Source organism: Melospiza melodia, chromosome Z, assembly GCF_035770615.1.
Source record: "Melospiza melodia melodia isolate bMelMel2 chromosome Z, bMelMel2.pri, whole genome shotgun sequence".
Taxonomy (NCBI): domain Eukaryota; kingdom Metazoa; phylum Chordata; class Aves; order Passeriformes; family Passerellidae; genus Melospiza; species Melospiza melodia.
This window is the reverse complement of record NC_086226.1, coordinates 31,441,963-31,464,401: the sequence shown is the minus strand read 5'-3', so window position 1 is coordinate 31,464,401 and position 22,439 is coordinate 31,441,963. Positions and strand designations below refer to the sequence as shown.

At 40.5% G+C, this 22,439-nt stretch overlaps 1 protein-coding gene across 2 annotated transcripts in view; it reads right to left on the bottom strand.

Moving 5' to 3' along the window:
- Positions 1-21,356, bottom strand: part of ITGA2 (integrin subunit alpha 2) — a 67,330-nt gene extending 45,974 nt beyond the window's left edge. The window contains exons 1-2 of one of the 2 annotated variants that reach the window (XM_063181246.1): positions 21,278-21,356; positions 2,590-2,713 (exon numbers count right to left, since the gene is read on the bottom strand). In XM_063181246.1, the coding sequence (XP_063037316.1) occupies positions 2,590-2,713; positions 21,278-21,323 (170 nt within the window). In that variant the 5' untranslated portion in view covers positions 21,324-21,356. Of the gene's footprint in view, positions 1-2,589; positions 2,790-21,277 lie in introns of those variants that run through there. The other variant, XM_063181245.1, reaches the window with a different exon arrangement.
- Between the last annotated feature and the right edge of the window lie 1,083 nt (positions 21,357-22,439).

Below are 22,439 nucleotides of genomic sequence, written 5' to 3'. Positions count from 1 at the left end.
TCTACTCTTTGAATACAGGAGGTTTTTTAAAGCTGTATTTCATATAGCACCCTGTGAACTTATTAAGCAAAATCTAGGAAGTGACAGAATTTCGGGTGGAGATCAGATTCTGGATAATCTCTTCTGGGGAGAGATGGCAACCCAGTAAGCACATGGTGTGGTGAGCAGCCCCATTCTCTGTGCCTGGACAGAGTTTTCTGATACATCACATTCTTGCTGCACAGTGACGATCTCTCCACAAAAGCATATGATGATAAATGCTCCCCTCAGACAGAAAAATCACCCTGATCTTATCTCAGACTGTTTATCTTGTTCCCAGTTCAGCCATGTCAACAAGAACTCTGCGCATGGATCGCAGCCTCCGCATGGCTCATAGGAGAAAACAACTCTACTGAACAACTTGAAAGAGATTGAATGTTCTGTTTGGGTTGGGGTTTATTTTTTGTCTGCTTGGTTGGGTTTTTTGTTTTGGGTTTTAATTTTTTTTGTTTGTTTGTTTTTTAATAATGCATACAAGATAAAGCTCTCTTGTCCCCAGAAAAATAAAATAGCCTAGAAATTAAGAGAACAAGACATTCGAACATGACTCACTCTTTTTTTTAAGCTTGCCTAATGATTTTTTGAGTGGAAGACTGAAAAGGGCTTTTCTTCACTGAAGAGTGTCTAACAAGTCCTTGTTACTTGAACACAAACTGATAAAATTTCCCTGATTTTTGGAGATACATCAGACACCATGCCGGGAAAGAACTAATGGTGAAGTGCCTACATACAGAAAAATTTACGATATTCAATATATTCGTATACTTAGGAGAAGATTTGTTGAACTCCACGGTCATAAGAGTGTTTTCCAACCTAACTGATTCCATGATTCTGTAAGGTAGGAAAAGTTAAAGCAAAGTTACTTTTTTTTTCCTTCTATCCAGCACACATTATCCGAGAAGAGGGTAGTGGAGGAGTTTTTATATTAGAAGCAAAACTAAAAGAGGGAAATATAAAACATAAATAGCTTGAATGGATCACGCAGCTATTGCTTCTTCTGCAGGCTTTCAGAAAAACTCGCTAGAAGTATAAAACACAACAACTTCTCCATGTATGAAACCAAGATGTTCAGTTCAGTACAGGAACACGTTCTCCTGTAAATGGCTTTATACAGAACTTGGGTGGGGAGGGGGGTTTGGTTGCCTTTTTTTTTTTTTTAAGAGATCTCTGATCTATGGGTGACTAAACATGTAATTAAAGCAGGCAGAAATGCAGCGAGAAGCCACCACAGCATCAGATGAAGAGTGGGGGTAGGTTGGAAGCCTACTCAGATGAGGGAGAGAAAATGCCAAGGTATTAATTCAGAGGCTACAGCTCCGCTCTGCTCTGGCTGTGTCTCCTGGTCCCTGGAAGCCAACACCTCTGGGAAGTCGGGGTTGTATGTGTGTGCGTGCAGCCGATGGCAGCGGCGCGGTCACAAACCTCTCAGCTGCCTCCGTCACTCTGTGCCACTTTTCCAAATTTTAATGGCAAAATACACTTTCTTGTGTGACACCTTTCTTTCTCTTTACTGAAAAAAAGTGCAGTTCCTGAGGGTGTTGTCACAAAAGCAGAACTTCCAGTTTGTGGCTATTTGGGTTCTGACACAGTTCCTGTCCATGGAGGATGACCGGTCCGAAGTGTCTCAGCATACCATAATATGTACAATCTGGTGGGCCTTTCTGCTCCAGACTTAAACCCATGTACACACAAACAGCCACTGAAGAGTTCAGTAGTTCTCAACACCTTTCTAAGACTTACAGTCCTTACACTTAAAGACACCTGAAGATTTGTGCCTGCTGAGGCTGCAGAAGAGGAAACACTATGTTTTCTACTAAATGCACTTACTCCCAATAATACGTTAAAGTTCTTCTTGAAACCAACATTACTAGAAAAAATATTTTACTAATTGCTCATCAAGCCCAATGTTGTGGCAACAGAGGACTTCAGGTCAAATTTTGTAGCTGAAGAGATGTTGCAAACAATACTTTGCTATGGTTGTGTTATAAACATCTAAATACACCATCCCTTGTGAGGCAAACAGTTAATACTGTATCAGACACAAAATTATATCCATTTAGTTTAATTTTAATACTAATAATTAGAACTCACTAGGCCTAATAATTTGTTTTGATCTTAAAAATGTTAAAATGGGGAAACACCCACATAGTAAAATAAAGAGTATAAAAGAGCAGAAAGAGCAACAGAGATGCTCTGGGTACACAAAGGAATGAAATGCAAGTTAAAATTCTAGAGAAACTGTAAGCCTAAGGAAATTAGAGTATTGGAGATGAAGAAAAAAATTACCATAAGAATGACCTCAGGTTAAGGAAAGACATGGTGTTAAGTAAAAAAGCATGAACCATCACATGCACGTACTTTTAGAATATCTCAACTTTTGGTTTAATAACATTAAGTATTTCTTTGTAAAAAGATAGCTGAAATATAAAGACAAATTAGCCAGAATCCCTTCAAATGAGATGTGGAATTATAAAAGAAATATTAAGAGTTGCAACATTTTTTTACTTAACCTTTTAGTTGGACCTAAACAAACCCATTCAAAATGCTTACCATTTGCCTTGTTCATTTATAAACTGTTGAACTGCATATCCAAACTGCTCTCTTGGTGGACCAGAAAATATTTTTGCTTCCAGGAGCCCAACATTGTAGGCTTCACAGCAGTTATGAAGAATGCCTGCTAACAGAAAGATTATGATTATAACCGAAGCAATTAAAGAAGAATTTTGATCCCTGTGAAAAAGGCTCTTCATCTGCGACAGCTCCCCCAACAGAAGAAAATAAACACAGTCTTTGACACATGCTTGAAAAAACAGTGATTTTGCCACAGTACCCTGGCCATGCCAAATGCCTCTTCTAGCACTCTTTATGTGTGTTGTATTACTGTGGGCAGAGATCAGTGATTCATTCACTGTTTGTCTTGACAAAAGTTGCAGCATTACTAATGGGAATGTTTTAGCTGAACAAAAAAAAAAAAAAAAAAGAGTGATTCATTTACCTTCAGGCATAAGTTAGGCTTATGGCACAGCAAACACATCAACAGCCTGCTGAGGTACACTAGAATTACAGGGTTGAAAGAACCTTACTCAACCACCAAATAAACCATGTCCCAAAGCCAAATCCACCAATAAACCATGTCCCTAAGGGCTACAACTACACATGTTTTGGAAAGTTCTAGGGATGGTGATTCCAGCACTTCCATGGGAAGAATGCTTCAATACTTGACAACCTTTTCCAGGACGAAATTTTTCCTAATGTTCAGTTTAAAACTTCCTGGTGCAACTTGATCTCATTTCTGCTTGCGCTATTGGTTGTTACCTGGGAAAAGACGCTGACCCCCACCTGGCCACAGCCTCCTTTCAGGCAGCTGTAGAGAGTGATAAGGTCCCCCCTGAGCCTCCTTTTCTCCAGGACAAACACCCCCAGCTCCCTCAGCTGCTCCTCACAGCACTTGTGCCTCAGACCCAGCTCCACTGCCCTTCTCTGGGCTCTCTCCAGCCCCTCAGGGCCTTTCCTGCAGTGAGGGCCCAGCCCTGGACACAGCACTGGAGGTGTGGCCTCAGCAGGGCCCAGCACAGGGGGACAATCCCTGCCCTGGCCCTGCTGGCCACAGCATTGCTGATCCAGGCCAGGATGCCATTGGCTTTCTTGGCCCCCTGGGCACAGCCTGGCTCATGTCCAGCTGCTGCCACCAGCACCCCCAGCTCCTTTCCAGCCACTCTGCCCCAGCCTGTGGAGCTGCCTGGGGCTGTTGTGACCCAAGGGCAGGACCTGGCACTGGGCCTTGTTGAACCTCACACCATTGGCCTCAGCCATGATCCAGCCTGCCCAGATCCCTCTGCAGAGCCTTCTTGCCCTCCAGCAGATGAACACTCTCACCATCCAACTTAATGTCACCCAAAATCTGACTGAGTGTGCACTGGATCCCCTCATCCAGGCAATGGAGATATCAAAGCAAAACTGAACCTTGGTACAGCACTTGTGACCATCTACCAGCTGGATGCAACTCCATTCACCTCAATTTTCTTGCTCAAACAAAATGGCCTCACTGTACCTGCTAACACTGTTTATAATTGAGTTTGTGGCACTGGAATAAAAATGAGATTATCTGCTGCATCAGAAAACCTAAATTTTTGAGTCATTTCATTATCATGCCAGAAGCCTTTGTTTTCAGTCCAAACAGTCTGAACAGTTGTCCAAACAGGAAAGCTTAGAGCTATAAACATGCAAGGTAGAACAGCATTAATAAATCGCGACATTTAACACTGCAATTCTACTTAGCTATGGTTTTGTTCTTAATTGCTTTTTCTTGGGCACTTACGTGCCTGGGAATAATGGCATGCCATTCCATGCCATTTTGGAAGGAGCCAGCTATGTGGACTAGGGACGAAGTCGATTTTGTGGGACAGGGGGGCCCACTCTTCATCCATAAAGGGCCTGTTTATTTTTCAAGATCAAGAACTGTAGGAGGATACCTAGGAGAATATGCACTGGGAGAGCTGCAGGAAAAAGACCAGACTCCCCTGAGGGACTCTGCTGGGAGTAGGTAACTGCTTCCCCAGAGTGGAGGTGGAAGGACTGAGACAGCAGTGGGATTCCAGGAACAAGCTACAGCCCACCTGAGAAACACCTTAGAGCTCCTGAAAAGCCTCCAAAAAGGGCAATGATGGAAGAAATCATGACCTCAGCTACTCCCTGAGGTTTCCAGATGAGGCAGGTTCACAGAGCTGCTCCTGGGTTAAACAATGTCCCTCATGTTTCCCCTCCCTTCCTGTGTGCCCAGACAGAATGAGTTTTATCTGCTTTACACACAAATATGCCTCACCACAATAATTTAGTATGAGTCACTGTGTAGTAAAGAAGCTTTTTCAATAATCCCTTACAACAAGGATACTTTTAAGGAGAGATGGCATCTTAAAAATATGATCTCAAATTCTAACCATTTCTCTAGTTTTGATGGGCAGAGAGCTTACTGTTGGTATCACCTTCTCCTAGGTCCCAGGAGCAGCTTTGGAAGAGAGGTTAGCAGGATTTATATCAGCATGAAACAGCCCATCACAGTAGCTGAATTGTAATAGTAATAATGATAATAAAATAATAGTGAAAATATTAAAATCACACAGGTTTGCAGAAAAAGTTCATGACCTGTAGAAAGTCTCAATGTATTTTGTATCCTTGCCCACAGAATTCAAAACAGGAATATCACTAGCAGAAGACTAAATACAACAGTAAAAGAGTTACTACTTTTTTTTTTTACCACAAATTCAAACAGGAAGTCATACATTAGTTATCTCAAACAACCACATCTACAGTCAGCCTCTGGAAAGCCAGAAGTCACCCACTGCTAGAAGTATAGCTTCTTGAGAAACATCCTTAGAGAGCAATATATTTCTTGAGTCAAGCTGTTTAAGACTGGAGAAGAGAATGTGTACAGACTCATTGCCCTGTATTTTGCAAGCCTTTTGACACTAAACACAACCTCATATAATCACAGTTTATGTCTGGGTTTTGAGGACAAGGAACGGTGTATTGAGATAGTAGTCGTCAATTGCCAGTAATTCCTTTGTCATCTAATATACTTATATTTTATATAAACATTTTTGCATGTCCTATCCTGAGGGGGTTTTTTTGTGTCTGTTGCTAAATTGTATTATTCTCAGTCAGAAATCAAGCATGATTTAGCAGTTTCCCTTTCTCAAGAGGCCAAAGGAGACTATAACACAGCAACATCCTACATGAAAATACTGAAGAAGAACTCTCCACATTATATGTTGCACATGAAAATAAACGCTGGCTTTCCAACAGATGAAAGCAATATAGAATGATGAACAGTTCCAGTCTGACCCAAAATCCAGTGACATTTAGAGAAAAACTCTTGACTGTCTGGACTGTTACTTATTAGCAAATCATACTGCAAGCCAAATGGTTACATTGCTGAGTGCATTGGACAACTTTGATGCAAATACATGGAAGATGTTTCTAATTTATGTCCAAGGTGAGTTTTGTTAAATGCTACAGGCAGGGCAAAAGTTTCCTCCAGAACTGGGTGAAAATACAGGGAGCAGGTATGACAGCCAGCAGCCTGAAGGAAAGTCCCCATGGTTCAAATTCCCCTGGGGTGCTGTGACAAGACAGGCGGGGTCAGCAAAATGTGTGGTAGGTTATGTGTTGCCTGTTCATCTCTTCCCTTGTCCTCAAAAACTCCCACCAGTGTGTAACATCCATCCCTGAACCTTCCAGGGCCACCCTCTGTGGTCCTATTTTCTCCAAGATGGGGGCTTATTCCAAGGAGCAAGGAATAATGCACCTGTCCATGCACTGGGAAGCTTCAACTCCTTGTAGCTTCCCTGGGCTTCACCCCAGCTTACAGAAGCAATGTGCTTTTTCTCTTCCCACGGCCTTCTTCTCACTGAACCATTTCACCCATCCTTCCCATTTACCACTGGGGCTTGATTTTCTTCTTTTAAATAATTTGCACTAGTGCAGCATCAGAGTGCTGCTCTTTGAGAGCAAAAATGCACAGCTGGAACAATGGAGAGGTGTCTGCCAGATCACAGGTCTCTTCAAATCTGACTCTATCATGTTCACTTTCTGGACAGGCAGCCAGTCAAGGACAGTGAAAAGAGAAGAACAAAAAAAAGCAATCATAAAACCCGCCTCTGAAGATACACTGTTGTCTGCAGTGCTCTTACAGATCAGCCTAGTTTCAGCATATTTCAGTCACATTTTAAATTCCACATTTTTATAATCATCAGCAGATTATTTTAGATCTACTCCAAACAAATCTTAGTTGGCTGGGCCTAGCAAGTATATACTGGCAATAATATAGTAGGCATTTTTCCTGTCATTTTCCTCCATCTGATATAATGCTTACACTATAAGGACAGCTTTTATACATTTTGTACATCTATCTTTATATAGTATCCATAAAAAGAAACTCAAGCATTTGCAGCCAAAAAAAGAGAAAATTCTAAGTTTCCTTTAGACCTATTTTAAGCCTGTGCAAAATAAGAGGGTCTCTCATAGATTAAAAGGGTGCCAATCATTGAAGCATCTAGGTTCAAAGTACTGTATATTCCAGGCTGGAACGATTCTGTATCTGTTGCTGCCTTCAGGCAATGAACTTTGATAATTTAAGAGTCTTGAAATAAAGAAAACTAATTCACTATCTGGATTTTAATAGCTTTTGGTGACAGACTTCTACTTTGTGACCTAATGATCATGATGAGAGATTGGTCGGGCAAGTAAAAATCCACTTCCTAACTTCTGTCTGTAAATGGCACTTTATTTACAGTCAAGTAAACAGACTCTGTGGAACAAAGGAAGCTAGATATGAGGCTAAAGCTTCTGAAAGCCCCTCTGCAGACTTCAAAAGCAGCAGTTCCTCTCCACTGGGAAAGTTGCTTGGGCAGTTCAGTTGAAAGGGAACACCTTCACTAAGTACAGTAGTCCCAACATCTAACTTGAGAAAGGAAGTGCAAGAAAAGAAATCCTAAAGGGATAAAAGAAACCCTAAGCTTTCTAATAAGCTTGAGTATCTCTCTGCATGGTATTTTTTTCCCCTAGGAATTCCCATATTTAAGCAACTGCATTATTGCAGTTTGAGCCATGGGAGCTGCAGTGTAGTTATATAGCTGGTTTTATAATTTAACACCAGGATTTATTTTTTTCTCCTAGCAGGATGAAAAATAATGCATGTTATGACTGGGCACCTTTAAGCCTCAACGTGTGGAAATTCCTTTGTAACTATAAATGACATATCTAATGATAGCTCTAATGCCTTGTTTGCTTCATTCTGTTTGCACTACAAGCTGAAGCAAGTTTTAATGAACTAAAAGCTCGTATTAGGTACACCCAGTTCATAATTGTTTTGATTTTGTAAGCAAAGTTCACAGCTTAAAGTGATCAAGCAAAAAATGTCTGTTTGATGCTGAGATTATAATAGCTGTTTTATTGAAGCCCCTTATTCAGATTAACATCAAGCATAAAAAAATCAACAGGATAAAAAATTATCTGATTTTTATATTTGATTATTTCATTTGGTGGAACAACTTTGTAAAACTCTAATAGAATGTATCCTAGGTATCATAATAAATGTGTCATTTTGTTTTCACTCTAAATAGTAAGGATTGACTTTTCAATCACATTTTACTACATTGCAAAGGTGATGTACCAAATTTAGATGGCAATAAATTACAAAATACCATAAGTAGAGTCTGTTATGCCAAGTCTCATCTCTTATTAAAATATCCAGTCAGAGGCATTCTCTGCTGTTGTTATTTATCTCTCTCCATCAAACAGATCTAGCAAAGACAGCATCAAGAAAAAAAAAGACAACGGACTTTGACCACTGAGTCTGTAAGGATCCACCACACACTAAGTTTTAAATTTATCTAATATTAACCTTGCCAGTAGGAAAGTTTGCCTTTTTAACTTAATGTCATAGTGTTCCGTTCCTTGAACAACTACTAGCTATAAACCAGAAAAAGTTTGTTATATAACCCAGCTAAGTGACCCTTTGTCTTTGTGAGGGAGCATTTGTGTCAGTCAGTGCCAGGAGAGCATCCTTGGCAGCTCCCCTCCGCTAGGGAGCCCAGCCACAGCTATAACCACTGCCCCCTCTGCCAGCTCCAGCAGGATAGCTGACCCCGCAAAACCCAAACTCAAGGTCAGCAGCATGCTGAGGGATTTGGGGCTGGAAGGGGTAAGCGTGTAGTCACCAAGGAAAAGCAAGGCCATGGCCTGGCATTATGCTAAAACCATGCACTACGGTTTTTCATTTATAAATTATTTTGTGTGGAAAAATGAATCAAGAATACCCCACTGGATTATTGGTTGCTTCCTGAATTAGTTTCTTAGATTGGCAGCCACTAAGATGTGTGCTGCTGACATCGCCTTAATTGCTCAGTCTGGCCTTTTAAAAAATATCTATTCATTACAGAAGAGGGCTTTGCTTTGCCCTGTTATGTTATACTGCTCGAAGAGAGCTGCTACAAATTCCACAAAGAAAATTTTTCTGTTGGTCTCAAAGATTTCTACCTCCAAAGAGCATGCATCAGCAGGGCCCTGAAGCCTGTCAGACCCTGCTGAGGACAGAGAAAAGAAAGGGATGGGAGGGATGAGAGAACTTGTAGCTGTTGTTTTCCACTGACTTCATCTCACAGTGGATGCACACTCTGGTTCAAGCTTTCTCCATGACTGAAATATTTCTAAGGGCTCTCTTTGGGGTAGATTTTCAGCTATTTTCTATTGTGCAAAGTCACACTGGATCTCCTTAGTTGTCAGGGAACTTTAAAAAGAGCTTTTGTTTCTGTCTGATACCCAGCTGGTTGATTTTTTCATCCCTCTGCAAAGGTTTGCTGAAATTGGCTCACAGATTCCAGAGTTAGAGAGGGAGTACAGGCACCTACAGACCACCTTCACACTATAATCACCTACTGTCCTTGCAATGTTAGCCAGAAGGTGGAATGAAGGCAGGAAGGGGAAGCAATAAAGTTATGAAAGAGGGTAGTCAAGTAGTATTTGCTTTATATTAAATATATTTAGTCTTACTTCACTATTTGAACAACATTTTGGTTTCAGAGTAATGTTACTCCCTTGTTATTCAGAACATATATTACCAGAGCAATAATCCAACTGGAATTAGTCAAGTATTCTTACAGAAAGAACTTACCCAGCTTTCATAATATGTTGTGCTTTGAATACTTTATTGACAAGACTGTGGAAACATTAAGGAAACAACAACAAGCTTGTAGTTACTTTAGTCTATTGAATTGCAATATGGATGTTCTTCACTGTGGCTTTCAGAAGCCACTAAGCAATCCTCACTGCAATGAGCAAAATCCTCACAAAAAAAGTAAATTTTTTCCTTTTGTAATGTACTATTCCAGGTATACTGGTTTCACTGTTTGGGACTTTCCTACAAATGAACATAAATATTAAATAACTTTTTTATCTGTCTTTAGAATACTCACAAATGGCTACACAGAATCCAATCCAACATGCCAACATGCAAGAAAAATAAAGGACTACTTATAATTCAATCTGGAAAGGTGTAGCCTTTACCTAGTATGGTCAACGTAACTGAAAAAAAAATCTCATTAGTTTTCTCTTTTATATTTACTTTTCTACTTTCTGTAATAATTTTTTCTTCAATATGCACACTCTCAGCAGTAGAGTGTCATATTCTCATATACTAAAAGAGCAGTTTTATAATCACATTAATCTGGTTTTATTTAAAACTGAACACACTTCTTATAGAGAACAACCTCCTAAATAGAGACAATGTGAACCTCTACAGGAATCAAAAAGGATAAAGAAAGTGATTGGCAAGACACTGTTTATACTGGCAGTTGAAATATTGTATAATCCTCACTTCAGTTTCTTTGTCACTATGTCATGCGTTTACAGAAGCTTGAAAAAGGCAAGTCTTCATTTTACTACTTCATCTAACTGTTTTACTTTCTGTTGTCTTGAGACCAACTTTTTCATCACAACAGCCACAATATTTCAGGCTTCTTAATAATTAATCGAAGTCAAAACATTTAGAGTAGAAATAAGTTATAGGCAAAAAAGCCTCCCCCAAATCCACCACTCGGAACAAAAGAGAAACAATGCCTCATTTAGTAACAATCCTCCCACCCTTCTTCCTCCCCTTCTTTTCAGCAAGTTTTCTTGGCTTAGTTGGCTGACTGCTTCTTCCTGGAAATAGGTCAGCTTCCAGCCTGAGAGCCTCTGTGTGTGTGAAAGCCTGAGACACTGCCTTTCCCTTGCAATGGTTCACAATGCAAAAGCTGCACTGAGGAGTTATCAATAGCCTCCTATAAAAGTAGCCCAAACCTCATAGGACACAAATTGTGGCTGTAAAGTTGGAGAGAGTGTGCTAACACGACTAGGAGCTATCTATTTTGCTGTTCTGACACTGCTGCAGAGTAAGAGATCTAATTAAATTTATCCACAATTTCATTAGTTAGTCCACATGACTTGTCTTTCTCCTGGTAACTCCCTACTTGTGGCCCAGATACTGCCCTCCTGGTTTCCAGAGCAGACAAATCAACTACTCTTCATCTGTAGTTAAGAAATCCAGACAACCGACTATACACACAAGGACTGATTCCAAATAAGTGTTTAGGAGAAGCTCCTGCAGGACTGACAACTTCCTATGAGTTTTTAATAAAGACAGCAAGTTTTCAAGCCTACTCAAATTTATTATCTTGGCATGTTTGCGTCCATTTTTGCAGTGGGGAAAAGCTTTATTTTGCAGAAAATTCACTTAAATTCTATCATTTTGTTATGACATGCAGTTTTTTTTTATCTTGGTACTAACAGGATTTTTCAACTTTGTTCTTAGAATACCAAATTTTTTTTCAACACCACAATGAGATTAAAAGTACGTGAGGGTAACAAGCTGTACCCATACATATGTTATTTAAGCAGTTGTCACTGGCCTTCACAAGTAATGATGATAAACACAAAAAACCTTGCATGCTTCCCTATGATAAAAACTGACTTTCCAAGTGGCATTTCACTCCAGCAGTTTCTCTTCCCTTGTGTCCACATTATCAGTGGTGTGTTTTCTCTTGTTTAAACCAGGAATATTTCCAAATATAGTCAGAGAACCATGAGCCACACTACAACTGTAAGAGAGGAAATGCATGTCACCATACTGAAAGCAATGTGACTGCCATCTATACACCCTGTATGTCACATTTGCTCATCTCAGCTGCTATGAAAACATGACTGTACAAAGCAAAAATGCAGGTTTTCACACAAGTATCAAGAAGGGAAAGCAAGCACAGGTATCTGTACTTCCCTACCCATATCACACTCTAGCCTATATGAAAATTACAGTGTATTGTAACATAGTATACTGTGTGTTATATCATATTATATCACTGTTAAATGTGACCTGAAAGGCTAGACTAGAAAAAAGCTGAGGTACTTGCCATCACCATCCATCCCTCTGCCACCCCGGTGTCACAGCCTAAAGCATGAGGACTGCAGTGGGTCCAGTGACCATTCCATCATACCATTTTTAGGGCAGCACGTTTAAGACCCCATTCCTCCCTCACAGCTTCTGAAGCTAACTGGAAGCTTAGCTCTGTACCCTGTACACAGACAGCCACAGAAATAAGAGCAGCTTCAGCTGCAAAAAGTTTGCTACATCAGCTTCCTGCAAGAAGAAAAACTCCAAAGCAGGATATATAACACAATACTTGGAAGAGCTATAATTATCAGAACATTTGTTCTCCTATGCCAGAAGTAATGACTACTTCTCGCTTTTGATTTTAATGGGAGCTCATGGCTGGGTATCCTGAAGGGTAGGCAGGTGGTCCCAATCACTCACCTGAAATTGCACCTTAATGCACCTTGAAATGATCAATTCTGGCACCAGATAGTGTCTAGGCAGGATTTAGGCACATTAAAATCAGGAAAACAATCCAGGAAGCCCAGACTTCAGCAGCTGGCTAGCCCACAATGAACCTAAAATTACCTGTCACTTAGGTGTCATTACACAAAGTTGCACAAAAGTTTAGAATATGAATCAGGTTTAGAAGCAGCGCTGTCTAAGAGCAAAGTATTCTACCCTACTGTTAACCCACTCTGATACAACAGTAAGAGGCAATGAAGGATTTTCAACTTAATTATTTTGACTTGTAATAATTAAATTATTTAACTGAATAGCTATGTAACTTTCTGTGCACAAATAAATTACCAGTTGTGAATTATATGAGTAGTTGGTCCCAAAAAGCCAACTCAGAACTCCTTCCAGCTAAGTGCCCAGACATTAGGCCACAGGCAAGATGTATCTTTGCCTGTCTGGAAACATGAATATACATCCTGGGAGGAGCTGAGACCTCGTTTCAATATATGGGGTAGAGACTGCTTGTCTGACTGCTTTGTTGCCAGGTAGCAAGGATGCTTCTGGAAAACACTGAGGGGTGAATCTACACCATGAAGCTCAAGGGGGAACTAGGTAACTATTTCCCATATTTCCTGGATGACTATTACCATTACTTCTGAAGCAGCTACCTCTCGAAAGAAAGCTGAATTGGATACTTGTCTCCCAGAATTCTTCCCCATCCTTGACCTCAGTAGCAGGAAGCACCTATGATGGTGCCTGAGAAGGATGGAGTTCAAACGCTCTTGATCCACCTGTTAGCTGCAGGAGTCTTCCTGCTTTGCAAGAAGCTGGTTTTTTGTGCATTTTAAAGTGCTGAGTCCAAGGCACTGAACCCTGCACTCTGGGGCAGGGGGACCATGTTTTAGGTGAACTGGGGCTGCAGAAGGCACTCCTCCAGCCCTCAGCCGACACACCACACAGGGTTTACCCAGATGCCAGGGCTCAGGTTGGTGACAGGTACTGTGGTTAGAGTTAAGAAGGAAGTTATCTTTTTCTCTTTTTTTTTTTTTTTTTTTTTTTTTAGTAAAATGAAGCCATTGTACATTTTGGGGTCAGAGAGAAGGGCCCATGTACATTTAAGAAGAGTTTTCTGGAGATAATTCTTGCTTCCACAAAAGCAGAACAGTTGCTTTTTTGTCTTCACAGAACCAAAGACTGTTGTAGCTCTCAGCTTCTCAGAAGGACAACTCCAGAGACTCAAGTACTTTTTTCTGTTCAATATGATCAACTGGCTTTTGGCAGCTTGGAAGGGAAAACAAAAAAGAAAAAAAAAATACGTACCAACCCTGACTCCCACCACCCAAAAAAAAAGCGAAAAAATAAAGAATGAGAGTAGATATAGTGAAACAAAAGGATATTTGGCTAGAGTTAAATGGATAACTATTATTAGCAGAAGAACTATGTGAATAGCACTGCTGGATTTTTTTCTCAGTTTATATTTGCCCATCTTACTAAGAGTTCCTTCTTCATAATTTCTGCTGTTTTATATATGACCTAAATATATGTTTAAATGGGAACTTTCTTTGGTGAACATGATTAAAGAAAGTGTTATGTCACTTAAATTTTTTCTATGCAGAAAAGGTTAGCTAAATTATCATTTGAGGAATTTCAATGAAAACTGAATTTAATATTTTAAATTAAATCTGTTCTATGTGCATCTAAAATACTGCATATAAAGACAACTGAATTTTATACTACACAATAGGAATACTGGATAAAATAGTTTTAAAATTCATTATTATAGACTGCTGTCATTGTCTTATTAGAATTTATTGGTAAGAAAATTGAATCACTGAAAAATTATTTCATAAAATGTTTTGGTATTGTTTAGGTAGCAATTAATATTCTCTTCAAACAGAAAATTCAAATAAGAATACAGGCACAGAGACATTTGAGTCACACACTCTCCTCTGCAGTGATATTTGGTAACTATCTAGGATGTACTAGTGGCCTTAGGACATAATAGTTCACTTGCTGCTGCTTTGAACAGGTCCCTCAAGGAGATTCTTTTGTGTCTTACTCTCCTTATTTAGCATGTTGCTATAAAGAAACCAGGACACAAATTCATTACTTGAGTTGCTCCGATTTGACACGTACGCAGACATCTACTCAGCTAAGAGAATAGGACCAGCCAAGAATAAATTTAGGCCTGAACTGCAGCAGTTTACTGAGGTTTACTGTTTACTGTTTACTGTTTTGTTCTTTAAGCTGAATATATAATGAAGTAGAATTTCTCAGCCAGTGTGCTCTCCTAGCTGAAAGGAAACTTGAACACAACAGTCACAGAAACTGAGGAATTATGAGAAGTGACTGCTGTGCATGTGGAAATTTAGACACACTGATAGCTAATGGTTTACCTCACTGCAGGCAGCACAGAGCATGGCACAGGCACATCCCCCAGGAAGTGCTGGTAACACTGACAGCTTCTAGTAACAGCATCCTTAGCTGCACTAGCACACAGACCTAGCGCAAGGCAGCTACTCCTCAGTCAGGTAAGAACACCAATCTTGCAGCTGGCGGAGGTAGTTGTTCACCAGGTAATCCAGTGGGTGAAGCAGCCTGGTCATCTGCACTCTTATCACACACAGCTTTGTATTGCAGTCCTAACAGAGCATCAACCACTGCCAGCTTTCCCTGCTTAAGGTCCCTTATGTTTGAGACAGATAGCTAGACAGGCAGATAGATTAGCTGTCATATAGATAAAAGGTAAAAATTTAGTTCAATCCTTCACACCTATCCACAGCCCCCCCTCCACCCTCAAACTCCACTACTTCCTTAGGTATTTCTACTGTGCACTAAGCTTCCTCCCTGAAGCCTGCTGTTGACAGTAATTTCCCCCAAGATTTCTTTATTGCCTGTCCTTTAGAAATAACCAACCTGTTATGCAAGAAGATTTGTGTGATTAAGAAAAAAATAAAGGGCATGCAAGCGTATGATATCAGGGAAGAATGATAAACTTGGAAGAAGGTAGCAAAGGGCAAAATAAATCAGGAATAAGGCAAGAGTTCCATCAGGGCTGTGCATAACTTCCAATCCCTTCACCCTGTCTAACAGCAACTTAAAAGGGACAAAAGAATCCGTGACATTCATCATGTGTGACATTCAACCATGCACATGCCATTCAGTTGCACACAAAATGTCTTTGCTCATCCTCCATTCAAAGAGTCTGTGTTGATCCTTCTTCTTTGCCTGCTCTTTTAAGTCCTGAATAATATGCAAGTCTTAATATATTTTTTATAGCATGTGCATCTCCAGGAGAAAATAAAAACTTCTCCTCTGAGGACCCTGAAATGCTACTCAGGGAATAATTCAAAATAATGATTACCAACACTCAGAATATTGGGTTTATTTGGCAATTCAGAAATCACAGCCTTATTTGGAAGTGATGGAAATGCTTATGTTGACACCACTTAATGCCTTTAGTACTTACCACCTCAGAAAACGATTACAATATGAGCAGGAAGAAGATTATTGCATATTGCTTAACAAAGACACATACTCACACTCGACCAATACAGACAGAAGACATAATTTATCCTGTGTAATTCACACTCACTTGCTTTTATTATCCTTTTATCAGTGCCTTAAGAAGGCGTATGTTCCCATAACTATTTAGCACACGTATATGTCAGTCTTCCACCTAAGGGTTTATAAATAAACATCCTTCTGTGTTATCACTTTTAAGAGAAAAGAAAACTAAGGCTCAGACAGTTCTCTATGTCCTTGAGTAATTTAAATTGGAATAGTAGAGCCAAAATATTTACACAAAAAAATAAGCTTATCAACTTGTTCTGTCTTGCTGCACAGGGTCTGAAATCCCAACACCGTGTAGTATCCAGACCACTATGTGGTCTAAAAGCTCCAGAGAAAAGAAGCTCTAAACATTAGAACTGCTAATGGAAATGTCCTAAGCCAAGCAGATAACATGTGTTGGTATGCAAGTGCATGGCTATACCGATGAGAAACCAGTCTGTGTCCTGTCTGCATTTCAGCACGGTCACCATGGAAATGGGAACCAGCCTGCACAGAGCCTAACAAAGGAAACCTTTAAATGAAAATAACAACACTGGATAGAGGCTGCACAAGATTTCTGCTGGGGAAAATGACTTGCTTTACTCATCTGGAGATGCAGAAATTCCCTTTTACCTGCATTAATCCTAAAGGAAAGTACTTTATTCACATTCAGCTGTTTTGACATTAAGACATTACACTGGTAGTTCCAGTTATTAGCCCTCATGAAAATACATCACAAGAAGGACATACAAACCCCACTTTCATTCATTCAAAATTACAATAGTGAAGAAAGACCACAATGAATAATATTTATATAGTGGCAAGGAAGCACAATGAAAAAAAGGAGTAGCTGTACTTTTACTTCTTTAACTTCTTAAACTAAAGTGCTGTGATACTGAATCAAAAAAAAGCAAAGAACAATTCACATGTTGTTCCAGAGAGAGGCAGCACACAGTTAAAACTTTTTGGTAGGATCTCATGTTGACTTTGACCAAATTATGCACAAATAAATATTAACTGTTAATGTGTTTAGGTGTCTGATGGCAATAGCCTGTATGCTTTCTAAAATAAACATAATACAAAATACAAGTCCTGTAATACAGTATGAATGAAGCCTTACTTCAATCTGCAACGCTGTGAGAGGCAAAACTCCAAAAATAATACATAGTAGTGCTGCTACTTCTTGCTATCTCAGAAAGAAGGAAAAACTAGAAACAGGTTTACTTTAAGAAGAGTTCATGTTTAGGTCCTTCTTTCAAGCCATCTCCAGATTACAGAATAATTTTAAACATTAACATTACTCACTAATATGATAATAAAACATCAAGGTATCAACAGATGATCACAAAGAGGGAGAAAGGCAGAAATCAAAATAGGCTGTACAGATTTAACATGGTGTTCATGATTGCACATTGGAAATATTTTCACCCCAATTTTTAGCTTCATTTATAGCACCAAATGTTTTGTTTCCATTTGTTATTCAGTTATCAGTTTAGTTCATTCTGCTTTGTACATTGCCATGTCCTTTAATGTATATGATATTAGTCTTAGCAGCTTCCTTGTTGATTATTGCCTACATACATTGAAAATAAACATTTAAGTATTTGCATGTGACAGAGGATTTATTTTTCAACACTCAAGTGAAATGAGAGAGCATCCTTACCTCCATAAAAAAAAAGGACTTACAACTTTTGGATATCTAGTGATACAGCTAAACCCTTATATTTTTTCTTATTTAAAATACAATTTCCATTTACTTCAGTCACAGCAGTGAATACAGAGCAGTTTTGCACATCAAGATGCACTTGCACAACTAGCTCAAGCCAGTGGAAGTGACAGCTACAAGTGAAAGAGACTTTTCCAGCTTTCCTCCCGCCTCTAGCCACGAGTTCTGACTCTACCCTATGCCAGCACTAACAAATAAATTGCTCAAGTGAGCAGGATCAATTTAGCTCATCTCCAAAACTAACCTGGCTCAAAAGGGGGAAAAAATTATTTAAGCAAATGGGTCCCTGACCTGTTCCCAAGACTAAGCCATAGTGATAGCACAGAGAAACCGGTGGAAACATGCAAACAGGAGTGGATGAAATGTCCTTGCAGCGTCAGCTCCACATTCAGGTCAGCTTAACCAGATCGTGAAAACGCAGCTTCAGTTTTGAGAACCCCTGGCTGAGCAAAGAGAAAGAGAAGAACACAAAAGCTCCAACCACATGTCAAAGATTTGATTTAAATGACTCGTCTGAAATTGTACTCAGCTTTTGCGGGGGAAAAAAAAGAGAGTGAGAAAGAATACACTTCTGTAAGGAAAAAAGCGAAATTTATTTCTTTTAATCCTACATGTAATTCTCATTCATTAGACCACTTTCTAATTTCAAAACTAAGCAAGACAGGAGTTCCAGCTCATTATCTGATCACACCCTCTTTCTCTGTTCATAGGTGGTGACAGCATGGTGTACTGACGTGCAAAAGAGACAAATCCAGGTGACCAACTTACTCGGGGCACTTTCCAGCTCTTGCATGTTAAATGCCATTATCACAACTTCCATCCCCATTTAAACAAAAGCATACTGAAGAAAAAGAGTCTGTAAGTAGGGTCTCCTATTCCTCTATAGGGCTTTACAGCCTATTACAAGAATTTCCATCACTGGAAGCTCTCTGTTCTACACAGACAGCCCAATTTCAAGTAGACATGTTTCCTCCTTTGGTCTGCCTGGGTCCCACAGAGAGACTTGAGAATCCATGGCACTCATGTGGTAGACCCATAGCCCAAAAGACAAAACCCTTGTGTCGCTGCAAGTTTTCATTTCAGAATTAAAGAGTTCAAGGGATGTGTACTTCACAGAGTGGAGATTTTATGAATGTGCTAAGAGTTGTATCGTTCACATCCTGGGTTGCTGGAGGAAGGTGCATGTTAGGCTTCAATATGAAGGCTTGCTGACAAAGTACAGGCGAGGTCACCTCAAATTTTACTTCCTCCCCTATGTATGGTCCTCCAACACTATCACATGATAATTCACTCCGAAGTTAATTATTCTTATAAAAAGGAAAACAAGTTCATTCATCTGAAGCCCAGGAAGCAGTTAAGAGTATGCAGTACAGACAGTCAGGAGACCACCATAGAAAAGCAAACTGGAAAGCAGTGTGATTTAAACAACAATGGATATTACTTTAAAAATAACAAGTAACATAAGATATCAAGAGAGAAATTTTTTATATTTGCAGGTGTACATCTAAGACCTCACACAGAAACATCTGACCAAGGTACACAACAATGTGGACATAAATTAACTTCGAATGTAGCCGATAAAAATGCATGTCTTTCCAGAGGAATACAGTTTTGCAGACTTGTTACTTGGCCAAATTTAGGTAGACAATGCAAATAGTGCCTTCCTGCCAAATTTCAAATATCTCCTCTGAAGCATGAGGGCACTAGAGCTTTCCAAAGAAAATGTTACCAGAATTGAGCCCAGGAAAGCTACTGTATTTTCCTCTGGCTTCACTCTCAGAGAGAGCTGGGCTGTTTTGGCTCTGACTTTTAAGAACAGGATAAGGAAAAAAATGCATACTTAAAATGTAAATTTAAAGAACTGGATGTGGCAAATATATCAGCAGCATGTAGCAACATAAAAGCTTCCGACTTTGTTGCATAGGTTGCCCTGTTAATGCCTCATTTATTATACATCATTATGTCCTCTTGACATAATCTACTTCGCTATGCTATACACTTTTTGGTCAACAATTAACCAGGTTGGTAGCAAATGCTATCAAAATGATAGTTCTGTTTCAGATCTCTTCTTCTTGTAGCATCTACAAAGTCTTAATTACTTTCCAGACACAAAAGTACACATCAGCAAAGAGTAACCCACTACTTCACTGTTGCAGTATTTTTAGTTGAATTTAGAGACACAGAAAAGCACCTCATGTGACCCATTTAATACAGCTGATAATTCAGAAGTTAATATACTGACATAAAATCAAGTTTTATGGAATAACTTGGAATATTTTCCGGAAGCAAAGACTAATTCAGCCAAGCTATCCCAATTAAATTTAAGAATATCACCTTTGAAAGTAAACCAGTTCACTAGGATTCAAACAACTTGAAAATTATTGTGGGAGGTGGTACAAGAGTACCACCACAGCAGAACTCTAAAAACACTTGAAAATTCTCCTGTCCTGAAACTTTTGTTGCTACTCCAATAAGATCAAAAAGGCCTTAGCAAGTATTAACCCAGTAATTGTATGCACTAACATCAAATGTCATGACACATCTGAAATCAAAATTATGACAGCTTTCAGATGTATAAATTGAGATAAATCATGGCTAGTGCCTGAACGAAGCAGACCTATCCCACTTCTGTCACTCAAAATGCCAGGGGAATTCTCCTCTCACAATCAGCCTTATCTGCTTTCAGCACTGCTCTACAACCTTTGCAAGTCTTAAGGCCCCATGAATTACAGTGAATGCTAAGGGTAGTTTTCAGTAGCTGTAACTAGGAGAATAAACGATAGATTAGGCAAAAGTACACGGTAAAATGTTTTGTGCACTAGTACTTTTCAGAATTGTTTCTTTAAAAAAAAAATTTGTCAGGTTGGTTTTGTTCTATATATCACATCACAGGTTAATATTTTTGTATTTTATTTCATACCCTGCAGCCACACATTCCTCTGTAGTGTTCGCTATAGTTACTGAAAGAACAAGTTAGAACAGCTCATCAGTGAAAACTCATTTTCATGCTGCCTCTTTGGTGACTTGCTAATTAAGGGGTTTTGAGAGTATACAGTAATATTAAAACTCTGAAACTGCCTGGGAATTTGCTCATGGCAAGTGAATATGACTGCTTATAGTTCCCAGGAAAATAGATGTAATGGTAATTAAGTTAGCCAAGAGAAGGAGGAGATGGTTCAAGTTTCCCTATCCTTGTCCAAGGAGCGACATCTGCCCAACAGTGTAGTAACAGACCTAGAGGACTCCTGCAAATAGGAGCAGCATTCACAAAGAGAACATCATCTTCGCGCCTAAAAAGGTAGAATCATCATATAATCCTAAATTCACACATCAGCCTGTCCCCGTTGCCTCCGCTCCAGCGCGCACACACACAGTCCATTCACGGCAAAGTGAAATCCACGCCACTTCAGGAGTTTAACCTGCTTTAAAATCGCCGCCGATGCAGGGCGCCCGTCCGCGCCCGCAGCCGCGCACCCTCCGCGCGTCTCCGCCCGGCCCGCTCCCGCTCCGCACCTCGCGCCCGCCGCTGGATCTCCCCTCCCTCCTTCCCTCCTTCCTCTCTTGCTTCCCGGAGCGGCGGGACGGACAGACAGACGTACCCAGCACCAGGAGCAGGGGAGGCAGCGCCGCGCCCGCAGAGCCCATGGCCGGCGCGCTGCGGGGTCGGGCCGGGGCCGCTCCGAGCTGGCCGCTTCCCAGGGCGACACTGAGCGCCACCTGCTCCGAGCCGCCCCCAAATACTCTTCCTCCTCCTCCTTCTTTTCCTCCTCCTCGTCCACGCCCCCTGCGATCCACGGCCGCAGAGGGGCCGGAGGCAGCTCCTCCCGTCCCCCGCCCCTCGCTCCGCGCCCGCGGCGCAGCCGGCGGTGCCGGCCCCTGCCAGGCTGTGCTGCCGGGTTGCCCCACTCTGCTCCCTCCTGGTTTGACTCCCTGGAGGAGAGACCCCCGCGCTCGGCCCGCCCGGCGCTGCCCAAGGCTGCGTGCCCAAGGGGGGCTCCGGGATCGGGACACCACCACCCCCGCCCTGGGTACCCCGGGCAACAGCGGTTTGGAGGGCTGGGGATGCCTCTTTTTCTTTTAAAATGCTCGTTTGATGACACTGAGTCTATATCTTCTTCTTTAAATGAAATTTTTGCAGAATACGCCCCCAGCTATGCAGGAGTGAAACAGGATCCAGAAGTCTTGCCACACAACTGTCTCGGACTTGGCAATGATGGTGAGGTATTGTCTAGGCAAAATAGCTGCCTCTGTTTCCTTAGATGCCAGGCCAATATCCAGGTAGACAAAGAGAATCAAAGCCAGCAAAAATAGGGAGATGAGGATTTTGACTTCCTAAGCAATCAGAAAGAGTTCTTATGCAAGGTGCTGTTAAGCTTTCAGTCTACCTAGCCTTGTCAGCACTGTTGGAATACTGCATGTGCAGAGTATTTGAGAAACATGCATTTTCTCCATCCCACAGTTCCAGTAAATACCAAAATTTATGGCACTACCTTTTCATATGGAATGTATTTCATTTTGTGCAATGAATTCTGCTGAATAATTTGAACTTCTTGGCATTAACATTGTGTAATGAAAAAGACAGTTGGCCTGGAAAATTGAAATAAAAAAGCTTCCTTCCTTCACCCTCCTTGCCATCTAGGTCATGGCCATGTAGGTGTGACACACTGTAGCTATTATTTAAGGAGTGCATGTATTCTCTCAGCTTATTTGTTTTTAACCTTTGGAAACTGAACTGTAAATTAAAATGAAGAAGTTTCTCAG